Genomic DNA, 17,490 nt, shown 5'->3' on the forward strand with positions numbered 1-17,490 from the left:
CATCGTGGGACTCGAGCACCATCTTATCTTCACCGTGTGAGACGTATGCGTGGGCGTGACAAGATGCCGACGGAAGACAGCGCGGGTTCAGGTCCAATGAAGCCCCTCGATAGCGGACAGGCCGACCTACACGAACGCTTCCGAGAGCCCACAGCGGCCGGGCGGCGCAATTATTGCACCTCATATGTAATTGCTTAGAGTATCCGCTACGAAGCTGCAAGGCGCTCCGGTGGCGGGGTAGACGGTCCAGTAGGCTTGGGCAGAGTGGGTTGTGGTTGGTGGTGGTGCGTTGCTGCGCCGGGCTGGGCTTTTCGTCACTTCACTCTGCTGGCCTCGCTGTGAAAGTTGATTCGTGAAACTGCTACCGGGCCAGGTGCGGGGGAACAGCCTGTAAGATGGAGAGGAGGCGGAAGGAGGCAAAGCAGGAATCAGTTGTGGTTGTTGACCATGGTGGTGGTGGTGGCGGGCGGCGGGCCAACTAGGCTGCGCGGGAGACATTCGCAGCTGAGTACAGATGCAGGGCCCTGAATCGTCGATGATGGCGCCGCCGGATAACACTGAAGACCAGCCACGACGATGACGAGCCTCGGGCCGCCTTGCTACTGTCTCCAGATTGCCTGGCTGGGTAGGTTTGACTTGGCAGTTGGCTTTGCATCGAACGATGAAGATCGACCCCAGGAATGCCACTTTGTCATTTGACTTTTTCACTCTTGAGAGAACACACGCGCTCACAAAGTCTGATATAATAAGCGTCAGAGACAAGCTTCTTCCTGTTTGAGTGAGGCATTTGACGATGTTGATTGGGGGGAAAGCCGGCGTCATTTTCGCAGGATGCAGGATGATGTGGGGGTGGGTGCGCCTGGAATTCGGGCCGGAAGGTTCATGTTGATTGAGTGATTTGATTTGAAGATTCTCTGCCCTTTGGCGTTTGCGAATGGCTGATAGTGGTGGCCAAGGAAGACCATGATTTGCTGCCAACGGAAACAAGAAACTGTGCCCGTTCCTCGGACATCCCTTCGTCCTCGAGTCTCGTTCGCATGGGGACAGCATCCCGTGAACTGTGAGCCTGACTGGGAATAGACCGCAGCCGGACGGTGAGTGGTCAAGACGAGGATGGGGTGGCTGGGGACCGGGGACGGGGATGCGCCGGATGCTGGGGGTAAACGGGGCCGTGACATTGGCGGCCCTGGGATTTGGCGCCTTTTCATTCGCAGACTGTTCGCCTTTAGCTCGATGCAGCGCTGTTTCAATTCGAGAACGACGGGATCGACCTGTGCCCCCAGACTTTGTCGCGTTGGTCCTTCGTCGTCTGTGCTGCCTTTTGTTCTTCCTGGGAGCGACTCTCTGACTGTACATCCGCAAACATACAACCAGCTTCCTGGAAGCTACCACCCGAGCTGCATTCGCCACTAGCGAGCGAGCTGAAGAAATTGCAAGTCGGCGGGTTTGGTGTGTTTAGATGATACTGTGCCGAAGCAGAGCAAACTGAGGGTGACCTGCCAACCGTCCAGTTTCTGTGTAACTGTGTAAGGTTGTGCCTGTGTGCGCATGCTGACGGCCCTGGACGCAAGGTCTCTGCAGAACTGGGTCGTTTCGTTCCTCTGAGTCTGCCCGCTACGTCCATCCCATTTCATCCCATCAATCTCAGACCGTTTTTGTCCCTGTTACTGTTGCTGCTTCGGCCTCTTGGCTGGGCGCAACGTAGGATTGCCAGACGCACTTCTTGCGTGTGCGCGCGCGTATGTGCGTAAGTAACGAGGGGCAATGGGCGACGACGAGGAACTCGTGTATGTAGGTCACGTTCTTTGGCGACTGCGCTCGGCGTCGAGGATGTGCTCAGCAGAGGCAACCCATGTCACTGCCACTGCCAATGCCAACGCCCAGCCCAGCGCCAGTGCTTGTTGTACCTCTCCCACCGCAAGTTTCTCTGCTGCTGGTTTTTGTCGGTGTTTGTTCCTCTGTTCCTCGACAGGCTCCTGAGCTTCCCTTGTCTTCCGTTTCCTTTCCAGCACCACTTGCACGGCTTCGTTTCGCCCAGCTTCTTTGCCATTAGCGACGTCAAATCCCCCCCCCGTCCGTTCCACTCGTCGACCCCCCGGGACGGACCCAGAAAATATTCATTAGTTTTGTTTTCGAGAACCTCCAGTCTGGGTCTCCGTCCCTTCTTGAGGCCTCTCATTCGGCCGCCCGAGGTCCACGAACCCGCCTTTTCTCTCACAACATTGGTAACGCCCGCTTGAGGGGAGACCCTTGGAAAAAGCCGCAACATCAACAAAACATCTTGGTCGTGTAAACAAACCCAACCCAGGCAATAGAAAGTAGTATAGGGAAGAAAAAGAAAAAAGAAAAAAAAAACCGCCGTCTGATCAGTCCTTGGCCCAGACAACGCCGAAAGCAACCGTAGAACAATAGGCCTATGGGCTTGTCCTGAGAGCCCGCAACCTTAAAACCGGTTGGCAAAAGGTTCCAAGGACGCCACACCATTGCTTCTGCTCTAGAAGGGTGACCCCTCCTTTCTCTGTCCAAGTCTCTTCTCGTTCCTGCTCGGTCGGTCGGTCGCCTCTGATCCTTCCTCCGGGCGCATTTCTTGGTTTCCCCCACGTGCTCCATGCCAGTTGGGAAAGGAATGAGGCTGAATCAGGCGTAGCCAAGCGGGTTGCGGATACTCGGCGCAGGTCTGGCGGTGGCCTGGGCTCGCTGCGGTGTCTCTGGCCTGCCGCCGACGCGGACGCTGGCCCTTGTGTAGCTGGCTTTGGCTCTGCGGTTGGGGTGTCGGTCTGGCTGTTCTTGTGTCTCGTTTCCCCGTTCTCGTTTCTCCTCCCCTCACCTTGCTTCTCTCCGCTGTCCCGTTGGCGAGCATCTTGCACTTTGCGGCATTGTCAACAATAAGAGCGGCAAGGTCGACGCCGAGTCTGTTGGCTTCTGGGAGCTTCGGGTCGAGCCGAACAGGCTTGCAATCACTGATTCAGACCCTCGAGGGCAGAGTGAGCGAGTTGCTGAAAGCGACAGGTGAGGCAGGCCGAGACGACCGCCACATTCTCTCTCCATCGATCCATCCATCCCCCATCCTGGGCCGTCCCATCCCATCCTATCCCATCCCATCCGCCTTGGACTCCGCCCATTCCGCTGCGTCAGCCTGTCGCTCCCACCCTTCATCTCGCCCATTAGATAACCCCCCGGCGCCGCTCATCTCGCTCCCCCTCCCAGCTGGGTCCAACACTCACCGTATGTTGAATGACATGACCGACGCGTCTTTGACCCTGTGGATTTAAGTCGTGTGCTCACCGTCACCTCCACAGACACTCGTCTCTGGCACCGAACCATTGCTGCCGCTCAACGTCGCTGCAGCCATCTCCTCCGTCGTCGTCGTTCCGCTCACCTGGTGTACGATCTATGCATCTCGACTGGTCCTCATTGTCGCTGTAAGAGAGAGGCGTCTCCAAATCGGGGGAGCGGTCTGCCGCCCGGCCTGCATGGTGGAGGAGTTCTTCTGGTCTGGCAGTACGCCGTAGCCAATCGCCAGTTGGACGAGACCGCTTGGAAACGACGACAGGCCATCACCATCAAGCAGTGGTGCCCGGTTGGTCGCAAGGAAAGCAGGATCTCGACGTCGACTCTGGTTGTACAGTGCAGCAGAAGAAGAGTCGTGTAGGAGAAAGACTGCGGGTGTTGTTGCAACTGTCGCAATGGCGTCGTATACAGACTTGCCGGGCTCTGCGCCCACAGGCAAGCTGTCAAAGTCGCGCAGCAAGACGGTGGTCAAGCCGATATTGAAAAAGTTGTCGCACTCGGAGAAGAATTCGCTCGACCTAGACCGTGGTTGGGATGAGCAGACGTCGTTTGGCAACTACGGTGGTAGCCTGGGGAGAGAAAGGGAAGGCTCGTTTGGAGGGCGGGACGTCAGCTTCAGCATCTCGGCTACAGAGCTCAACACTGGAAACAGCAACGGAAGGAGCAAATTCAGCCATGCGCGGTCAACCAGCGGCACCTCCCACGTCAGTATAGCAACCAACGGCAGCGGCCAGCGAAACGGCAGCTTCGTCCACCCCTTCCAGCAGACGCCGCGCACCTTGACACCGCCGCTCTCGTACGCCAATTCCTTCACCAGCTTCGAGAGGGAAACCACCGCCGCCGTCCCCAGCGGCCCTCGCGACTACTCTCCCACCATCACCGAGGACGACGACGACCTGCTCGACCAGCATCACTTTGGCAAAACCACAAGTCACCAACGCCCCAACTACCACCCAACACCCCCCTCCTCCACTACCATCGTGAACAGCTCAACATCGTATCCCCGGCGCCCGTCATTAACCAGCCGTACGTCATCTTTATCCGACATCCACATCACCGGACCCCCCTCTCTGCGCATCAACACCAGCCGCACAAACTCCAACGCAGCCTCGTCGCGACTCGTCCACGTCTCAAGCCACTCCGACATCAACATTGTCGGTAGGAAGTCAGAGTCTGCCACGGTGTCCAGCACTGCGCCTACGTTTTCCCCATTATCAACAACGTCCCCTTCCACGTCAACCACCGCCATGTCTCCCCTGCGAACCTCTCTCGAGGGCTTCCGCCTCCGCTCCCGCTCTGAGCTGGACTCCAACTATCACCAGGAACGCATCAGAGAGGAGAGACGCCGCTGGCAGGAGAAGGAGCGCCTCAAGGACGCCAAGAAGGCCAAAGAAGACCAGCGCAAGCAGGAGCGCGCCAACCTGAAAGAAGCTCAGCGCTTTGAGAAGGAGCAGCAGATGCTGCAACAAGAGCAGCAAATCCAGGCCAAGCGAGAGGCCAAGGAGGCTGCACGCAAGCAGAGCTTCACCAACAGCGCCCGTAACAGCTCCAGCGAAATTATCCGCCCTTCCATCAGCCGCAAGAAGACGGCCCCTGATGCCGAGAAGGTGGCTATGGGTGAGCTTGGATTTGCTGGTCGCAGCTACGAGAGTACCAACCAAGGCCAGGCGCCTGTCGCTGACCAGAGCACCTTCGATGGTCCTCGCCGCTCCCTGACAGCCAAGCGCAAGACTCAGGGTGCCTGGACCAGCTTCGTCTTGTGGTTCCGGACTAGAATATTGCGGCTGAACAACATGGCCAAGCGCTAAACTTCTCTCTACATATCCTTCTACGCCCACTTTTGATCTGTCACGTCAACTTGCAGAGGACCCCTCTCGCAGGGGCGGATCCAACGCAACTGATGCCACATATCTCAACCATCACGGAACATGATACACAAGCGACCGCTTCCAGCATGATTAAGACAGATTCGATCATCATGACACGGGCAGACAGAACTTGTCACCTGCATTTTTCACATTCATCATATACCCCCAAACACCACACACCGCCTTTCACGCGCAATGCCTCCTTTAACGACATTGTCAGTGCCCTTTCAGAGGCTTGGGCACCTTTCATCATTATTTCACGCTCTCACATCCCACGATTATGAACGGCATTCACACGAAGTATCGGCATGGGCAGATGAGCAAAAAAAGAAAAAGGTTTCTATTTCTTTCGTTTTATATTATGGATCGGCATGGCGTTTTCGGAATCTTTTTCTCTCTCTCTCTGGCATGAGACACCACCACACATCACCTCCCCCAGGAAAAGGAAGGGAGGACACTCGCTTGGGTGCCGTTGGAAACGGCTTGGACAGACTTTGGAGGGCACCCCTACCTCGGCCCAAGGGCATTCAAGGAGGGACCTTTGGTTTGGGACGGCGTTTGGTTCGAGCGATCAAGCAAGCAAGCGAAATGGGCTCGTCTGGCCTAGAACAGGCAGACTGCTTCCCACAGTGGAAAGCCGGGCCGTATGTAGAAGTATAGAGTCAATGGATTGGCTCCTTCAGGTCACACTCGATTACCCCTCCTGCTCCCCATGTGATATTCCATGTGCGGAATGATGATGCTCCCCGCCGAGCCAGTTGCGGTGAGGCTTCATGCCGTCGTCCGACTACAAGCCATTCGGTAGACAAGCTCGTCTGAGGAGGCTCTTGTCGAAGCATTCCCGTCCGTCGCGCGCGCGTTAGCTCCAGAGCTTTGCCGTAGTGGGATGGCGGGGTAAATGTGTCAAAACACGAACGCTGACGCCCCTAGCGCCCACAAGCCGGGCCATCGTGGGAGTTTGTTGATCATGGGGGACCCTGGAATAGCAAGCGTCCCGTCGCGGGGCGCGTGTTTGAGCATCTTATCTGTTTTCCCGCGGCGAAACGGGTGACCTCGGCGCCTGTGACATTTCACAATCTAGGCGATGCAACCCCCATCTTGCGCTTTTACATCGTGGTATCTGCGGAGTAGGTAGCGTAGATCCCCCTTGCGAATAACACTGGAGCTATAACAACCCGGAAGGGAATGGACAGGTTCGTGGTGATAGTGGCTTGGCGGACGGGGTAGGCGCTAAGTGTTCTTCAGGTCGCGTGAGTGGTGTCCCAGACATCGCAGTCCGACCGACGGGAGATCGGCTGGATGAATCGACCGACCTGATGAGAGCTCAGGTACGTGTGTTCCGTAGAGCGGTCTGGGTCTTATCGATAGCGCTGACCTAAGGTAAGACTAGATTCCTGATGAACTAAGGCACCTGCCTCGGACAGAGGGACGAATGGATATCAGACCGCTTGCAGCGTTTTCTGGCGCTGGAGCGGTCTGCACGGCACGGAGACAGGCTGCGGAATGGATACAAATAGAAACTTGGAATCAGGGCATTTGGGGGCCAGCGATGGAAACAGCCGGGCTGCACATATCGGTGCATCATCTCCTTGACAGAGCCACCTCCCTCGTTCCTGAACGTGGCTGTTGTTGTATGAGGTGAGCATTATCTGGCCGTGCTGCACTGCCTGCCTACCTTACCTTACTTCCATTGCATCACACGCTTATTACCCAGAATATTCCCGACGGCTCGCACCACTTGCCATGCCGAGGCAGGAAGCTCCTGTGACGATGATCATCCCTGCATTACCTCGCTGGTAGGCTATCACACCTGCTAAAATATGGGGCTTTCAGCTGCTAGGTAAGCTCGTGGCTCAGTGCTGCGAGGAATGGAAAGGATAGAGCTTCCAGTGTCCTGTGGCTCCAGTGGGTCCCGAGTGCGTGGAAATGAGACGTGACGGGAGACGCTGGCGTCGCTCCCGTACCAAACATCGACAGCCAGATCTGTAGCAACCTATCTGTACCTAAGATAGTGGCGGGGATTCAGCAAGCTAAGAGATCTAGAGCCCCAAATCTGTTTCGTTTCATCAGACATTTTCGCCCTAAAGGCAGACAGCCCAAGCACTCGGAGAATCCCACGGCAACCCAACGTCCGTCCGTTCGCTGGTGAAGCAGAGACGACACAACCAACAGAGGGCAAAGCTCCAACTCTACCTCAGTCTCCCCCGTCCTAAGGTACCTCACCTCACCTTACCCCAAGCTCCGAAACTCTAAAGCTCCAGCCGAGCCTGAACTTCAAAGCTCCCGCCCCCAACGTCTTCCCAACGGCATCTGATGCCCGTTGCCTGAGCTGTTATAGCAGGAAGGGTCATTTCATCCTGTGTCCCGCCTCGCGGTGCATTTTCTTTCAGCCCCTCGTCCCCTTCTTCTCGTATCCCACGGTAGCTGCTTAACCGTCACCACAGCTTCCACCGCAACGTACGGGCGAGCCTGTCTGTAGAACGAAGGGACTATAGACTATACACAGCTTAAACCTCAATTGAGTCCGTGATCATGGCCCCGAACCGCAAATATGCCAATTACCCCGGCGCCCGGGAGGGCCCGACCCAGGTCAACACCAACACCCACAAGGAGGATCAGAACCCCGTCCTTCGCGGCTGGCCTCTAGTCGCCGGCTCGACCATGTACGTTCAGTCACTCTTTGCCATCCATGATCCAATCACTAATCCTCCAACACAGTCTTGCAAACTCCGGCGCCGTCCAGCGCTTCTTCTGGAGCAACGCCAAATTCGGTTCCATTAGGGACCTTCCAGGTCTGGACGACTACAGATACCGCTTCGCCGTTGGTATGCCCAGACCTATTTTCGGTTGTAGAATCTAACCAAATCTCCAGCCCGACGTCATCTGTCTCTCCGAGACGGGATCCCACCCGGAGCCCATCCCCTTCTCCGCAGAAGTCACCACCCCGGCGCCAGCAGACCAGCCGGCCCGCTACCTCTCCAGCGCAGACTACCACGCCCTTTACAAGACGGGCGCCGTCACCCCGCTCGACGTCGTCCAGGCCCTGCTGCCCCTGATCCGACGCGCCGAGGGCCACCCGCCGCCGCAGACAGGTCCGTATGCGAACGCCTGGGTGGCATCCCATGGCCGCGAAGACCTCGCCATCGACTCTGCCCGAGCTTCCACCGAAAGATGGCGCCGTGGCGAGCCCTTGGGACCGCTCGACGGTGTTCCCATTGGAGTGAAGGATGACATCGACGTGAAGGGATACGTCAGCCACAACGGCATGCAGTACCGGCCCGACCTGCCCTGGTTCAAGCCCGCCGAAAAGACCTGGTGGCCTGTCGAACAGCTCGAGGCAGCCGGTGCCATTGTTCTGGGCAAGAATGCCATGCATGAGCTCGGTGGTGGTCAGTTTCACACCCCTTGTCTCATCATCTAGTATAAGCTTAAGCTAACCTCCCACGCAGACACCAACGGCTGCAATGTGAGAAACAAATCCAGCTGCCCTTGATTACCATTGCTAACCCTCGTAGCCTCGATGGGGAACGCCCACAAACTGGCACAACAAGTCCTACTACCCCGGCGGATCCTCCTCCGGAGGCGGGTCCGCCCTCGGCGCCGGCATCGTCCCCATCTCCATCGGCACCGACGCCGGCGGCTCCATCCGCATCCCCTCCTCCTTCAACGGCATCTACGGCCTCAAGCCCTCCCACCACCGCACCTGCGCCATGAACTCCTCCATGTGCGTCGTCGGGCCCCTCGCCGCCACCGTCTCCGACCTCACAATCGCCTACCGCCTCATGTCGCGGCCCAACCCCGACGACCCGATCCAAGGCCTCTACACCCCCTCCATCCCACCCTCGCCGTCTGCCCCCAAGACGATCGCCATCGACGAGGCGTGGTGGTCCAAAGCCTCCGGCCCCGTCGCCTCCATCTGCCGCGCCGCCGTCGACAACTTCAAATCCCAGGGCTACACCATCATCAACATCCGCATCCCCTACCTCCGCGAGATCCAGCTCATGCACTCCGCCACCTGCGTGACCGAGATGCAGGACCTCGCCCGCCACCGCCACCCGGACCCGGCCGCCTGGCAGTCCATCATCAACCACGCCAACAAGGTCACCATGTCCGTCGGCACCCAGACCCCCGCCGGCGACTACATGAAGTACAACCAGCTGCGCGACCTGCTCATGAAGCACCTCGCCCACCTCTTCGAGGAGAACCCCGGCATGCTCGTCGTCACCCCCACCACGCCACTCCCCGGCTGGCCCAAGCACCCCGGCGACGAGGCCTACGGCGTCTCCGACACGAACACCACCATCGCCAACATGAGCTACGTCTACGTCGCCAACGTCAGCGGGTGCCCCGCCGTCACCGCGCCCGTCGGCTATGTCGACCCTGTTCAGGGCGAGGGCAAGATCCCCGTCGGGCTGATGGCCATGGCGGAGTGGGGGTGCGAGGAGCAGCTGCTCGGCTGGGCGCGCGAGGCCGAGACGTACCTGCACAAGGAGGGACGGCAACGGCCGGAGGGTTGGGTGGACGTGATTGAGATGACCAAGAACGGGGGTCTCGAAGCCAAGAAGAACATCTAAAAACAATACGGCACTTATCGCGGAAAAGAAAATAGGGGGGAGAGGGGTAGTGATATATCACATCATGTTCTTGTAGTGTTTGGATAACAATAACCGGAATTCTATCAAGCGCGAAAGACAGTGCAAAGAGGCAAGTAGCCGTCGTATCTACCGCTCTCATCCATAATCGTCATCATCACATCGTACCAAATGAGCTCTCCCACCTGCTCTCAGAATGTGAGCCCTGTCCTCACTTGGTAAGGAACTTGGACGCCAAGCCCATGAACCCGCCCTTCTGCTCCCCCTGGCTCTTGAAGTACATCTTGAGCGCCATCTCGCCGGCCTGTTGGATCGCCGACTCCTTGCTGGTGCCCTCTGCGACCTTGCCCTGCGACTGGCGCTGGTCGAACAACTGGAACACACACTCACGCGTTAGCCATCCCGTCTCCAGCGTGGAATGGAGAAAAGAAAGACTTACCCGACTGGCCTCCGCCATGGCAAGTCCCATAAACCCGCCCTGGCTCTGCTTCTGCCCGCCCGTCTCGCCGCTCGAGAACATCTTGAGCGCCTGCATCGCGGCCGCGGCGCCGAGACCCTTGTCGTCCGCCTTCTCATCATCGTCGTCGTCGCCAAAGAACTTCTTGTGCTTCTTGACGGCATCTGTTTATAAACCAAGTATGAGTATCAACACACACGCACAAGCAATATACTCTATAGCAGTGCAAGAGCGCAACACAACAAACAACAAAACATCACATACCGTCCTCATCGATGTCTTCATTCGCCAACTGCCCCTTCTTCTGCGTCAAGGCGCCCAAGACAGTCGAGAACAGGTCCGCGTCGCCGCTGGAACCCGCGTGGCGCGAGGCCTGGTGGGCGGCCTGTCGATAATCGTCATCGTCGTCGTCGGGGAACGCGCCGCCGCCCGCGGGGTAGTTGCCGCCGTGAGCCTCTGCGCGTCGAATAATCAGCCTCGGGAAACTTTGTGAACGATTCTCATGTCTCTCTTCAAAAGCAAAGAAGAAGATATGCGGTTGCTTTCTCTCGACAAAAGAAGCTCCCCTCCCAATCACTCATAGAATGCAATCTTGACAAACCCCTGGAAGATCTACAATAGATAGACCGATGTTTGGATGAAGACTAGGGGGGACCGCAGAAACCAAAAAAAGTAAATAAAATGCAAAACATCAAAAACTTACTGTCGCCTCCAGGAAGAGGTTGGCCTGTTGCGTGGTAATGCACACACTATCGTCAGTAACAAGCTTTCTCGCTGGATGAGGGGCGCGGGGTAATAGGTGGCGCCTGCCGGCACTGGGACACTTGGATGGCGGGGTAAAGGTAGGTAGGGTAAGGGGAAGCTTGGGCAGCGCGTACCGTAGCCCTGCGAGGAGGACTGGTGCTGCGACGGCTTGTCGTCGTCGTCCTTGTTCAGGTACGCTTGCACCTTTGATTGCGCGAGGTCTGCGAACTTGTCCATTTTGGTTATGTATGATACGTGATATTTGGTTGCGAAGATGCAAAGGTATGAAGCAGTATATGTTCTTGTTAGGAAGAGAAGAGGGATTTACATGTGCCTGGGTTGCAAGCTCTTGTAGCTAGAAGGCCAGCCACGTCTCCGCAGAACAGACGGGCGATCAATTGTCTCAGGACACCCTTAGTTGGCCATGCACACCAGCGGCTGCGACGAGGAATATCCAACGAGCCAATGGCTGATGCGCGTTGCAGCCATAGAGGGGAGCAACATGCGTTTCTCAGCTGCCATGCCTAGCGCGCCCCGTTTCGTGAAGATTGATACCAGTGACGCAGCAGGCCTGGCGTAAAGACTGGTTCAAAAGCTCGCGCCCACGATACAAACGTCGTCTCCCATCCCGCTTCGTGGGTTGACTGATGACCAGCACTGCGTGTGCCTGGCCCCCTCCACGTCTGATGTGCCTGTGCTACGGAGTCCCACCCGCCCCATTCAAGATCAACCACCATGGTCGCATCCGCAGGTGCATGCTCGTCCCGTCCAATCATGGCTTCCGTGCTAGGATGGCCTGATTTGTCCTGGATGCAAGGTCGGAGCCTGTTCAGCAGTATTCAGGGCTCCAGTTGCAAACGAGTTGTTTCAGGAACCTACCGGCCTTCCTGAAGACGTCTATGAGCAGCACAAGTGTGTTGATAGTGTTGGTCAAAAGCGACTCCCAAGGCACCATACACTGTCATGTTCGACAAAGGGCCGAGGTCGTCCATGACTGGGCTTACTCACTCAGTGGTGGACAGTGGGCATGCTCACAGCCGCCGTGACCAACGGGACGCATCGTTAGAAGCCCCTCATCTGAGAGGCTCCATATAGATATCACTTTTTCTGCAGTCCGTCCTGTCTGGCCAGGGTCTTGGCTGACCGCCAGTCGAACCGCCTCAAAATAGACAATTAGCCCGCGGGGGCCCGCCAAGCCGACAAAATTCGATGCCAGCAGCAGCATCAGGCTTGGCGGGCGGCTGGTGATTGAAAGCAACATGGCTTGAATTTCGCTGTTGAGACTGCCCATCTGAAATCGCGCGCTCCTTGTCCCATGACCTGGTGTCGTGTTTAGGTATCTCGGTTGCTGCAAAAAAGGCTGAAAACAAAACGGACGGCCGTATGTTCGTCATAGTCATAGCTGCGCCGTGCCCTCTTCCAGACGCCAACGCCGGTGGACATCATGAAGCTCCTCCGCCTCCATCTCTCCGGGGGCACATGTCGATAGATGCGGCAGCGTCGACCCATTAACTAATTTTAACTGTGAGCCCCCGTGGAGTGCTCGACTGCCAATGAACCCGCTGCATTATTGCTGCCGCCATGGCGGTTCTTCTTCTCCTTCTTAGCCCATCTAAGCCCGCACGCGTTACATAGCGTCTTGGGGCCACTCGGACCTTTACGCCATTCGGGTGAATCGAGGGTACCTGTTTGGCATCGTCAGAATGAACATTACTGTTGTCGTCTGGTTAAAATGAAGCCTACCGCAGTCCGTGCAGACATATTCCTCCGAAGTCTTAAGCTTCTTCTTTTTGTCGCCTGTCCGAGGATCTCGGTCCAAAGGAATAGCAATTCCGGCATCGCCCTTGATTAAAGTTGGGCTTGCATTTCCTGTCGTGATGCCACGACTTCTCTCCCCCTCGATGTATCTCAACCCTGTCAACATCTCGATGGTATCGGTATGCGAGGCACCGCCTTCGTAACGAGCCATCTTGTCCTTCAGAGAGTCTGGGCGACTTCCTGCGACACCCTCCAAAGCTTCCCGGGTGAGCGCGACGTTTAGTGCTGAAGTTCGGTCATTGGAGTTATCGTGACGCGATATGCTTGGGGCGGAGGTGGTCATGGTGGTTTCTGAAGGAGTTACGTCTGATCTGCCTTCCTGACTCTGCTGCCACAGTCTCTGCGACTCCTCATTTTCCATCTCTTCCTCCCTGCGAAGCTCAGCGATGCGCCTTCTCAGCCTCTCGTTCTCCATCTTGTGCTCGAGGAACGTGTCTAGCAGGCCTGCATTTTTTGTGGGGTACAGGCGCGACATCATAAACACGGCCTGACAGAAGGGCGATTGATTGTGCGGGTTGGGGGCGAACTTGGCGGCAGCGATATGGGCATGACCGACTGACTCAAAGATGGCGTATTTACCATCCTTCTTCTTGAACCTAAAGAAGAGGCGCAGAGGGTTCCCTGAGGCAATCGACTCGTTCAGCTCGGCGACAAACACGCCTACGTCGTCTGGGTGTACGAGATCCTTGAGGAAGGTGTCGATGATCTCTTCGGAGGTGTATCCGGTTAAGTTAAGAATACTAGGGGAGACATATCGTATGCGACCATTGGCGTCGAGAATCTGAAGGAAATCTTTGAGCTCTTCGATGACCTTGGCAGGCCAGCCTCGTCGCTTCGTGAACTCGGTCAGAGTGCTGCTTCCCGCCTGTTGCATAGCTTGAGAATTGAAGCCGCCAACGGGCGGAGGCCCCCCTCCGACAACGCTGGATGCGTCGTCGCCATTTTTCGAATAGCTGGTGTTCATGCCGGAGGGATCGTCGGTAAGGCCGTCAGGCATAGGGGTATTAACGAAGAAGTTGGACATTCCGTTGTCGTCGCCGGGGTTGTCGACGTTCATGGACATGGCATCGAAGTTCCCATATATTGTTGAGTCTAGGAGAGTAGACATCATGTTGGGGTCGGCTTCGGCCATCTGCATTGCGTCAGCACGGCTTGGGGAGCGGTAAGTAGCCATTTGATGGGGTTCAAAGGGAATGCGCCGGGGGTCGGCGGGTCAGGTGAAGGAAGAGGAGAGGTAAGCGAGAGTGGTGGAAGAGCTGGTTCGGTGAGGTCCCATGTGCATCAGGCTGTGAGGAACAAGAGGAGGAGGAGCGGGCAGATAGCGGGCAGGCAGCGGGCGGGGAGCAACTAACAGCATCAAAGGCAGAGAAGTCTTGGGGCCCGAAGCCAAACATACTGGCTGGGGGCGGTTGAGGTGGTCCGTGAGACATGATTGTGGTGGTATTGTTCCAATACTGATGCTGGCACAGACGGCTTCTAACAAAGGCATTTGGCGGTTTGTGTAGCGACTCGGATGGTGCCCCGTGGGGCGATTGACCACTGAGATTGACGTCTTCGCAGTGGTCGCGGCGGCGGCGGCGGCACGGCGCTGAGGTGCGTGTCCAGATAGATCTAGGCCTGGGCCTCTTGGTGGACTGTTGGCAGCCAACTCAAACCGCGATAAGGTATCGATGCTGGCTATCAGGTCCAGTGCTGCGAGGTATCCGTAGGGAGGGTGTTCGATTGGAACCGCACCATGCGCACTGCAGCGCGACAGAAGCAGCAAGCAATGCAGCTACAACAGCAGGGCCCAGTAAGCTGCGCGAGTACCAGCGACAGCTCTTGCGACGACGGCCGGCAAATGCGACTATGCTTGTGTACTCGTCGTGGACGTTGGCTGTCGGTTCGGGCTGGGCTCGAGCAGCTCGCAAGCACGAGTTAGTTTCGGAGCAGGGCGTCGACTCCGACAGAGCCTAGAAGCAGCTAGGTCCAAGGTACGAATACGGGACGGGATATGGGGCGTTGTGCGTCGACGGGAGCACTTCTCAGCCCTTCATATCTCTTTTTGTTTGGTCCAGAACGGCCTGTTCGCAGCGGTAGGAACAGAATAGCGACCGATGTTGAAGAATTTCGCCAGGATGCGAGGTTGCTGCAGCACAAAACCGACGTAAACCAACGACAACGAGGGCGGCGCAAAGACCAGGGTTGATCGAAGAGTGATTTCTGTGCGAGAGATTTCCAGAGGACGGGGGCTTGTAGTCATTAATAAAGGGCGGGTATTGGGTGACCACTAGCACAGAGTGCGTGAGTGAGAGAGAGAGAAGCCAGTCCAGTCCGGTTGAGAGTATGGCTTGGTGTGGTGCGGAGCGATGCGAGACTTGGGCAGCGGTAGCGGTAGCAGTTGTAAGGCAGGTAAAGGCAGGCCCGGTATCCGTATGTAGTCAGAGAGATAGCAGCAACCGGGTAAGGCCAGTGAGGTAGCAGCGACAGGGCCGGCAGGTCTTGTCGGCTGAATTCCACACAACTCAGCTAGGAGCTAGGTAAGGTTGTCTCGTCCTGTCTGTCGGGGCTGACTTGCTTCGTGACACGGGGGGGCGTGTCCAGTCAAGGTCGTCGGGGTCGGATCACCGCGAGCTTGGCCGGCAAGCCAGAGACACTGCGCGAGATGCGGGCGGGATGCAGACTGTCGGGGTTGATGCAAGAAGCGAGGGGAGGGAAGGAAAGGGGACCAGGAATGGAGAGGGAGGTGTGCAGAGAGAGGGGAGAAGGAAAAGACAAGAAAGCGGAAGACGAGGGGCAGAGGAAACAATTTGTGAAAATGGCCGGTAGGGAAGGTGAGGGAAACCAAGTCACGTCGTCACCAAAAAAACTAGATAGGTGTGGTGGGCAGGCACAGGTACAGGCACAGGCACAGGCACAGGCATGATAGGTGCAGGCAAGCAGGGTAAAGACGAGGAAGGAAGCTGGAGGAGCGGCGTGGGATGTCAGGGGACCTGCGAAAAGGAAGGGGACGGGGGGACTGGAGAAAAAAAAAACATGGGAAACTGCAAAATGGAAATGGAGCATATGGCAATTTTGAGCGTCCGGGACATGGAATTCTGCAAAAACAACCCCTCCACCCCGCCCAAGAGCACCTCCCACGCAATCGCCATCTCACTAACAATGCACCTCTGCCACCGCTGTAAGATGGATAACTGGGCTGCTAATCGCCCTGGATTGGGCAGTTTCCAGCGCACCAATGGGCCGTCCAGCACCTGCTACGGTGCGTGCTCTCCCTTACACTGGCACGTCATGTCTCCATGCCTTGCCCATGCCTTGGGGAACTGCACGGTCCAGCTGTCCATTGCAATGGTTCCAGAGCTCAGATTCCAGGGGCTCTACGCAACGATTATCCCCTGTGGCTGCCGCCTGCGGAGCCACTGTCCGGAGCAAACGCCCCGGCATCACGGCGGTCAAAGAAACCCTCGCCGCAGTTGTTTGGCTGCGTGAGGCATCAAATTGGGTCGCGGTGGATCTGCTTGGCCGCTAGAGCCCGCGCTGGATGCTTTACCTTAATCGGCTAGGCATTATTACCAACTTTCGTGGATCCTTCTCGGCCTTCTGGAAACACCGTACCCAGCATCACGTATTCGGATCGTGCACCGCACCTACGTGCTTATTTGGGTCGTTATGAATAAATAGAGTGCAGTTGTCGCGTTCGACAACTGCATGACGAGAGGTGCTTGACTGCCACGTTGAACCGAGGTGGTTGTGGTGGTGGTGGTGGTCTGGTCCGAAGTAAGGGAAGACTGTTGGTTGGCTTGTCAGATGATGCAATCCGCCATGTAATGCAGTGTGTATCCTTTTACCTTTCAGCAACGTGTGCGCTCTTCTCAATCTCGAGCTACGTAACTTACACAGCAAACCAAATCTCGAAGCTTCAAGTCTGACAGCTCGTTGCTTGCTGTCATGCATGCAGACAAATGAGTGTTGGTTACGGTTGGTTACCTTACTTGGCGACCTTGTGTACCTGAACCGCCGTGCAGTGCAGGCATGCCCGGGCAAGTCGGAAACGACCTACTTGATTGCCTGCTTACCTTAAGCTGAGGTACCTATGATCAACGTCGTCGCCATCGCCTGTTATGAGTCTAGAGTCACCGCCTGCCGCTGTTTGCCTTCCCAGATAGAGACCATCTAATTTTCCTCTCTCTACGCGGCTACATTTCCTGTGTACTTGGTGACTTTGACGAGGACTTTGACGATAAAGGGACGATGATAGCAACGATAATAGCGACTACAGCGGCAACGGCGATATCAGGAACAGTGTCGCTCTAGCACACGAAACATAGGATGTCTGCCCGTTATTTTACCTTCCTTATGCCCAGCTTAGCTACCTACGTAGGCCTCCCAGGTAAGCTAGCCCGACCTTGGGCCGAACAAGAAAGAGAAAAGAGTGTTGATCCGAGTCTTTTCGTTATCTTATCTAACACCGAGCCATATCTTATCTAATCAGACCACGATCATAGTGCACTCCTTCCAGGGCCCCGACGCGTGAATGCCTGCTGCGCGTCGAGAAGCCGATGGCAGCCTGCTTCAAGGCAACCTTGAACGACTCCCCCGTGCACCCCTCTAAGCACAAAATAGACTTCTTCCCATCCCCACCTCGGTCTTGATGTACTTTACCCTTCTTCAACTTCACATTGCTCTTTTTACCAAAGTATCATCCGAATCGGGCTAACGGCCTTCCGAGGCACCGCCCGCG

The 17,490-nt window shown here is 56.6% G+C and overlaps 4 protein-coding genes across 4 annotated transcripts; 2 read left to right on the top strand and 2 right to left on the bottom strand.

Annotated features, from left to right (window-relative positions):
- Positions 1-3,686: 3,686 nt before the first annotated feature.
- On the top strand, positions 3,687-5,099 carry GCG54_00000249 (uncharacterized protein; the record flags this gene model as incomplete). The annotated part of the gene is made up of 1 exon (XM_045400390.1): positions 3,687-5,099. One exon carries the CDS (start codon positions 3,687-3,689, stop codon positions 5,097-5,099), a length of 1,413 nt encoding a protein of 470 aa, XP_045262041.1.
- Positions 5,100-7,691: 2,592 nt separating this feature from the next.
- Positions 7,692-9,733, top strand: GCG54_00000250 (Fatty acid amide hydrolase; the record flags this gene model as incomplete). Its single annotated transcript, XM_045400391.1, has 5 exons — positions 7,692-7,822; positions 7,878-7,980; positions 8,032-8,548; positions 8,609-8,625; positions 8,675-9,733. 5 exons carry the CDS (start codon positions 7,692-7,694, stop codon positions 9,731-9,733), a joined length of 1,827 nt encoding a protein of 608 aa, XP_045262042.1.
- A 229-nt stretch (positions 9,734-9,962) lies between these two features.
- Positions 9,963-11,189, bottom strand: GCG54_00000251 (uncharacterized protein; the record flags this gene model as incomplete). Its single annotated transcript, XM_045400392.1, has 5 exons — positions 9,963-10,124; positions 10,191-10,372; positions 10,473-10,664; positions 10,912-10,935; positions 11,087-11,189. The coding sequence occupies 5 exons, from the start codon at positions 11,187-11,189 to the stop codon at positions 9,963-9,965; spliced, it is 663 nt and encodes a 220-aa protein (XP_045262043.1).
- Positions 11,190-12,470: 1,281 nt separating this feature from the next.
- GCG54_00000252 (Cutinase palindrome-binding protein) lies at positions 12,471-14,200 on the bottom strand (the record flags this gene model as incomplete). Its single annotated transcript, XM_045400393.1, has 3 exons — positions 12,471-12,637; positions 12,696-13,902; positions 14,123-14,200. The coding sequence occupies 3 exons, from the start codon at positions 14,198-14,200 to the stop codon at positions 12,471-12,473; spliced, it is 1,452 nt and encodes a 483-aa protein (XP_045262044.1).
- Between the last annotated feature and the right edge of the window lie 3,290 nt (positions 14,201-17,490).

The sequence above is a fragment of the Colletotrichum gloeosporioides genome, assembly GCF_011800055.1.
Source record: "Colletotrichum gloeosporioides strain Lc1 chromosome Unknown consensus_59, whole genome shotgun sequence".
NCBI classification, from domain to species: Eukaryota; Fungi; Ascomycota; class Sordariomycetes; order Glomerellales; family Glomerellaceae; genus Colletotrichum; species Colletotrichum gloeosporioides.